Source organism: Lepidochelys olivacea, assembly GCF_965140295.1.
Source record: "Lepidochelys olivacea isolate rLepOli2 genome assembly, chromosome: 8".
Taxonomy (NCBI): Eukaryota; Metazoa; Chordata; order Testudines; family Cheloniidae; genus Lepidochelys; species Lepidochelys olivacea.
Window position 1 is genome coordinate 51,022,657 of NC_140418.1, and position 7,380 is coordinate 51,030,036.

At 52.5% G+C, this 7,380-nt stretch overlaps 1 protein-coding gene across 2 annotated transcripts in view; it reads left to right on the forward strand.

Annotated features, from left to right (window-relative positions):
* Positions 1–6,346, forward strand: part of BRINP2 (BMP/retinoic acid inducible neural specific 2) — a 52,474-nt gene extending 46,128 nt beyond the window's left edge. For both annotated transcript variants that reach the window (XM_084636685.1, XM_084636686.1), the window contains exons 6-8: positions 43–279; positions 3,476–3,698; positions 4,117–6,346. In XM_084636685.1, coding sequence (XP_084492811.1) covers positions 43–279; positions 3,476–3,698; positions 4,117–5,233 — 1,577 coding nt within the window. In that variant the 3' untranslated portion in view covers positions 5,234–6,346. The remainder of the gene's footprint in view (positions 1–42; positions 280–3,475; positions 3,699–4,116) is intronic.
* Positions 6,347–7,380: the final 1,034 nt, after the last annotated feature.

The following is a 7,380-nucleotide window of genomic DNA, read 5'->3' on the forward strand; positions in this document are numbered from 1 at the left end:
GTCGGCTTGTCTCACCCTTCCTGGGACTCTCCCTCTGTGCAGGGCTGCAGGTGCTGCTGCCCAACTACCTGCGGGAAAGCTTTGTGGCGGCCGCGCTCAGCTACATCACCTGCAGTTCGGAGGGAGAGCTCATCTGCCGGAAGAATGACTGCTGGTGCCAATGCGGGCCTGGCTTCCCGGATTGCAACTGCCCTGAAGCCGACATCCAGGCAATGGAAGACAGTCTGCTGCAGATCCAGGATGCCTGGGATAATCACAATAGACAGTTTGAGGAGTCAGGTGAGGCCAGGAATGTGTGAGCTCACTGAGGCCCTCCCCTCTTACTGAGACTGCTGTGCTGGAATAGACCAGTGACCCTGCTAGTCTGCTGTCCTAGCTCTGACAGTGCCAGACACTTCCCAGTCGTATTAGCTAAGCTATTAGCCAAGATGGTCAGGGACGCAACCCCATGCTCTGGGTGTCCCTAAACCCCCAATTGCCAGAAGCTGGGAATGGGCAATGGGGGATGGATCACTCAATAATTGCCCTGATCTCTCCATTCGCACTGAAGCATCTGGTAACAGCCACTGTTGGAAGACAGGATACTGGGCTAGATTGGTCTGACCCATTATGGCCATTCTTATGTTCTTATTTCATTATGCAATAATCTACTTTCTGCGTGGAGATTTCTTCCTGACCCAGATTGTAATCAGTTTACACCTGGAAGAATGAGAATGTAGACCCTCAATGTTTATCCCAGCCAGTCTCACTGCAATGTTTTTTTATTATAAAATGTTCTTTAAAAATGTCTACACTATTTGCCTCAATGATATCCAGTGGCAGTAAGTTCCACAGGTTGATCATATGTAGACTTAAAAAAAACATAATTGCCTTTTAATTTTAGGGTGTCCCCTTGTTCTTTTGTTATTATGGGATGGGGTAAACAGCAGCAGCTGGGATCACAGCCACATCTGAACCCTTGTCAATTTTAAACCTGAATTCAGTATTGTTAATGCTTCAGAAGCAGTGTGGCTAGTGGACAGGGCCTGGACTGGGAATCAGGAGAACTGCCCAGAGGGATAGGGAAAAGAGAATTACAAAAGATGCATGAAGTGGGATTTTGGAAGCAAAGGGGGTTCTTGCATTGCCCTCTTTCTCTTGGCAATCTGGGTTCAGATCCTGAAAGTCACCCAAGTGGAAATGGGTAGAGGGGGTCTCTGTCTCTCGTACTTATCTGAATCCCATTACTATAGTGTCTGACAGCTTCCCAGAGACCATTTTTGTTAATTACAAAGGGCCAGATTCTGACAGCCTCACTCATAGTAAATAGCACCTTAGAGCCTGATCTAAAGTCCATTAATGCCAATGGGAAGATTCCCACTGAGATCACTGGGCTCTGATTAGGGCATTAAGCCACCAAAGTTCCCAGTTAAAACAATGGGACCCCGGAGAGTAAAATGCCATTCAGTCGGAGTAAAGGAGTCAGCCTGTGGCACCCTAATTTTAGGCCCTGTTGGTGATCTCTGGCATGACATAGCTGAGGGTGCGGACCGTCAGGAGCGCAAGGAGACTGGCAAAGCTCCGTGGGTCCAGGACTGAAACAGCTGGTGTGGTGGTTTGCAAGGAAGGTGCAGTGGCAGAGCTGTTTGGGTCCTCACGACTGAAACAGCCAGTCAGGAGTGAGGTGCATTGGCCTAGCTGCCTGGGAGGAGCTTGACAGCTCAATGCCTGGCTTCGACCAGGGCTACCAGCCTCTCCACTAACACCACGTGCAATGGAAAATGAATCCATTAGCTCCAGTGCAGGGAAAATGACTTCCAAAATCTCTGCCTCGCTCTCCAAGTGGTCTCTCCTTTCCACGAGGGACACCCTTGCCAGGGGGAGTATTTAGGCCTAGCGAGCAGCTTAAAGGTCCAACCCCGTATGGGTGTCGAGCCATCCCGACTCCAGTGACAGTCAGTGGGAGCGGAGGGCTCTCAAGAGACATGCAGAGCGCCTTGGGGAACTGGCCCTGCCCCTAGGAATTCAATTCCCTGAGGAGTGTGTGTTACAGCTGCTGTGGCAGGATGTCACGGGGAACCAGTACCTCTTTGATTAAGTCTGGTGCGGGGGAACCAAATGATACCTGCCTTGCTTTCGCCTGGGGGAACCTGCTTGAGTCCCAAGTTGGACTTACGTACAGAGAACTAGCGTGAGGTCTGGCTAGGAAAGGTGGGAACTGTCTGAATGTGAAGGATTGGTGTCACGGCTAGAGCATGCTCCAGCGGTCACTGGTGACACCTTCTCCGTCAATAAATTAACAGCAACAGAGTGTGGCCTAGTGGATCGGGCACCTGACTGGGACTCAGGAGACCCTGGTTCTATTCCAGGCTCCTTTCATGGGCAAGTCGCTTCACTGTGCTCTGCCTTGGTTTCCCTTCCAACCCCATATCTGTCTGATCTAGTTAGAATATCAGCTCTCTGGGTGGGTGGACTGTCTCTGATTCATGCAGCACATGGGGCCATGATGTTCGTTGCCTACCCTTAGGTGCTACAAAAAGACAATAAATAAAACTGCATTTTAAATAAACTAGTGGCATTTCCCATCTGATAAACAGGGAGTATCAATGTAATTTACGTTATAGAAATGAATGAGACCTTATGATTCGTCTAACCAGGCAGTGTGACCTAATGGATCAAGCCCTGACCTGGTATTCAGGGTGTATTCCCAGCCCTGCCACAGGCCTGCTAGGTGACTTTGGGTAAGTCACGTGCCCTGTCTCTGCCTCAGTTTCTCCAGCTGTAGAATGGGGATAAAGATTCAGAGCTCCCTTGTAAAATGTCTTTAAGATCTAGTGATGAATATTGCTAGATGAGAGCTAGGTATCATTACTATAATTTTATCATTTATGCTGCACTAGTGCTTAGAGTCCCATGCATTGCTCAAAACCCCTTTGTGCTAGGCATTGGCCATATACCTAACAAAAAGATGGGCCCTGCCACAAAGAGCTTACAGCCTAACTGTGTTTTTCATTGAGGGAAACGGTGTCTAGTAACTCCAGCTAGGACATGTTCTGAGTTCTAATCCTGCCTCTGTAGCCCAGGGCAAGTCAAGCCTCAGTTTCTCCAGCTGCAAAATAAATACAGTGCTCCTCCCTGACCTAGCTGCGAGGGGCATTGTAAGGACGGTTTGCAGGGTGCTAAGTATTACTATTGTGTAATTCTAGCAAATCTACAAGCTATCAGAAGCCAAATTCAGAGTTGATGTGATGGGGGTGGGAAGGGCTGGTGCCATGCAGGGAGGAGGTCTCTGTCCCACCAGTCCTTGCAAAGAACCCCTGAGCTAAGTCCATTTGCCTGGGCATTCTGCAGGGGCCGCATGTTTGGATTGGGGGCTAAGCCAGGGGAAAGACTCTAACCAGGATGACAGGCCGCACTCGAGAGTGACTCTGGCCTTATCAGATAGCTCTTCCTGGGTTACATTCCTGCTGTGCTGACTCCCCTTCTCTCCCCACAGAGGAGCTCCAGTCCCTGGTGAAGAGACTCCCGGAGGATCGCTTTGTGAACATGACAACAGTCTCCCAGTACTGGGCAATGGACCTCGACGTGCAGCATCGCTACCAGCAGCTGAGCACCAGCCTGAAGCTGCTGCTCAAGAAAACCCATCGAATCATCCGGCGTCTCTTCAACCTCTGCAAACGCTGCCACAGGCAGCCTCGCTTCAGACTGCCAAAGGAGAGGTACAGCATCCCTTAGCACCAGCTCTCGGCTGCCCTGGCCCAAGCTGGGTAGGTGGGGCAAGGCCTGGGACCACCGGGCCCATTTGTTACTCATTGTACTGACCAAACTGGGACTAGAAGGGTGACCGCCTCTCTCCTAACATGTCACGCCATGGACGCTGAGTAGAGAAGCCAGCCCTTGGTGACTGAACTGCTTTGCCCCCTTAGTGCTGGCTCTTCCAGGCTTGGGGCGGTGCCCTGGGGATCCTTGCCTGTGCCGTGGCTAACCTGAGGACTCCAATCTCCAGGGCTGGTCCCTCTCCCCGGAACAATAAATATGTCCAGGGGACAGGCCACCACTCTGACCCTCGGGAAGAGCGGTAGCCATGTTCACGCTGGCATTAAGGAGCCTTTTCTCTCTTGCCTCCTTCTCCTTTAGATCTTTACCCTACTGGTGGAACCACATTCAATCCTTCCTGTACTGCAGCGAGACCACCCCGCCGGGGACTTTCCTGGAAGACAGCCACAGCTGCACCTGCCCCTCCGACCAAGTCTCCTGCCAGGGGTCCATACCATGTGCCTTGGGCGAGGGGCCAGCTTGCGCTGCCTGCGCCGAGGAGAACAGCACCCGCTGTGGGACCTGCAACCCAGGCTACATGCTCAGCCAGGGCTTGTGCCGTCCGGAGGTGGCAGAGTCCCTGGAGCACTATCTGGGCCTGGAGATGGATCTGCAGGACTTGGAGCTCAAGTACCTCCTCCAGAAACGGGACAGCCGCATCGAGGTGCACTCCATCTTCATTAGCAACGACATGCGGCTGGGGAGCTGGTTCGATCCCTCCTGGAGGAAACGCATGCTGCTGACCCTCAAGAGCAACAAGTACAAGCCAGGGCTGGTCCACATCATGATGGCCCTCTCCCTCCAGATATGCCTCACCAAGAACAGCACCCTGGAGCCAGTCATGGCTGTCTACGTCAACCCGTTCGGGGGCAGCCACTCAGAGAGCTGGTTCATGCCTGTGAAGGAGGGGGGCTTCCCGGACTGGGAAAGGACTAACGTGGATGCCTCGGCCCAGTGCCAAAATTGGACGCTCACCTTAGGAAACAAGTGGAAGACCTTCTTTGAGACGGTCCACGTATACCTGAGGAGCCGGATTAAGTCTCTGGATGACAGCTCCAATGAGACTATCTATTATGAGCCTCTAGAGATGGTGGATCCATCTAAGAACTTGGGCTACATGAAAATCAATAGCTTGCAAGTCTTTGGCTTCAGCATGCCGTTTGATCCGGATGCCATCCGGGACCTGATCCTTCAGCTAGATTACCCATACACCCAGGGATCCCAGGACTCGGCCCTGTTACAGCTCATAGAGATCAGGGATCGGGTGAACCGGCTTTCACCGCCCGGCAAAACCCGGCTCAACCTTTTCTCTTGCTTGCTCCGGCACCGACTCAAGCTGGCCAACAACGAAGTGGGAAGGATCCAATCCTCCATGCAGGCCTTCAGTGCTAAAATGCCAAGCCCCATGGAGTATGAGACTGGCAAATTGTGTAGCTAGCCTTGGGGCACCTGGAATCTCTGAGGAGGGGCCAAAGAAAAGGGAGGGGGATGGAGAACCAAGACTTCTGAAGGTCCTTACCTTAGTGCCAACCGCGTGCTTCCTCGGGACACCACGTGACCAGCCACAGGGATGGCAGCGTGTGAAGGATGCAAGGAGATGCCCGGGCCATGGCAAGAGACTGCAGGACAGCAGATGCAAAATGGTTAGAAAGGGGAGCCAGGCCTAAGGAGATAGGGTGCTTACCTTGTAATGGCTTGTACTTCTCCCCCTTCCAAGTCACAAATGACAATTGTGACCAGGCAGGAAAATCAACAGGTTATTTCACCTGGGAACAGGCCCATGTGGGGAGACAGCTGGTGGGAGGTGTCTGCCCTAGGGAGGAGACATCTGGTAGTACCTCTGCCTGTGAGCCGAGCCAGTGCTCCACACAGAGCTGGGAGGCGAAGGGATGGGCGGCAAGACCTCAGACACCCAGCAGGCCAGAGCTTCACTCCCACCCACCCTGTGGGAAGAGGCCGGCTGCGGCCTTCCTCAGCGCAGGCACTTTTGTATTCTTTTTAACAGACGTTTCTACCCACATCCCGGCTTTTCCATTCTCCATGTCACTTTCTAAGTCGTCGTATTCCCTGCCTCTTCCTCCCGCCCCCGCCTGCTTTCTGGCACCATTCCCTTGATGGCGGGGGAAGAAGCTGGCCGATCCCAGCTTGGGGGTCTGTGGGACAGGCAGCCCTGCCTGAGCTTCCCTATTCCCACATGGAAGGGGGAGCACTCTGCCCTCCTTCTGCAGCACGGCACCATCAGTGCGCCTCGGTACATTGAGCCAAGATGTTCCATTATCGACATGAGCCGCGACTGGGCACCTGGACAGACACACCCATCGTTACAGTCAGAGGTGGAGCTCTGTGGGTAGCTTCTCCTTTCAGGTTTTTATTTAATCAATTGTTGGGTGTTTTTTTTTTTTAAAAAACGTATTTATTTGGGGGGAGGGGGGAAGAGGATTCAATTCTTGTCGATTTCTCCAGCCGAGTTTCACCTTAGTCAAATGTATCTGGTTTAATATATTTTTTAAAAGATTGCCTTTTGAGCAAAACAAAACAAAGTTGAAAACAACGCGGTCTCGGGCTGTGTCTTTTTGACTGGAGACACTCTCTGGGTGTGTGTGAAGAGGTGGTCGGCGTAAACGTGGACAGATACCTAGGAGCAACTGTCAGTAGATGGGGTGCAGAGGTGGAGACATCAATGGCCAGGTGCACGTGTGATTACGTGTGGTGTTAAATAGGTATTGATGGTTCTGAGACGGCAGGTGTGGCTGTGAAATCAGAGGGGGTTGGGTTGAAGGTGGGGGGCTGTAAAGAGATCTGTCCATGTCCATCCACACACATGTAGCAGAAGTTCCCAAGCTATTTTTGGCACGGTTGCCATGGCTCCTTTTCTGTTTTTTTCCTCCTCGCTTAGTTTTGCCTTTTGTTTGAAGTCTATTTATAACCCTTGTACCTCTGCTCCTAGCCACACAGTTCAGGAACCCCCACTGATTTGAGCACTGATGCTGGTTTCTCATTGTTAAAGGAAGCCCCTGTCCTCATGTGTGGTCCCCTGGCTGATGGCTGCAGCCAATAGAACCTGTAGCAAGATGCTGTGGCCTAATCCTCAGCGTTGGCCAACCTTTGCCATCCCCTGAATCTGGGGGCAGCCAGAGCCTAGTTGAGTCCTGGGCGCAATTGAGAGTGGCCTTCGGGCTGGGGTAAGCATAAGGGACGCTGCCGTATGTGGGGAACACCTGGAGCACACTATGCTTTCCCCCACGCTGGCCACGACCCCCATACTGAGGGCTGCAGGAAGGTTGGGTACAGTCAGTTATGGCAGCTGCACACCACCTGTGGGATTTCCCCAGATGGGCTGTCTGATGCCGCATGGGGGCCCCTTTGCATCACTGGAGAGGGGCTAGAGCTCTGGAGCAGGGCTTACAATGTGTGTCCCTGCAATGTCAGGTCAGGAGTTCTTTAAATGCTTTGTAAACCCCATGGAATCACTGTGGAGATTTAAAGGGAGACAACAGGGTAAGGTGGGGGCGGTTTAAAGGCGGGGGGAGGGGGCTGGTGAATAGAGACAGCAGCGGGGGAGAGCTGGAGCTAGTTAGCTGGCGC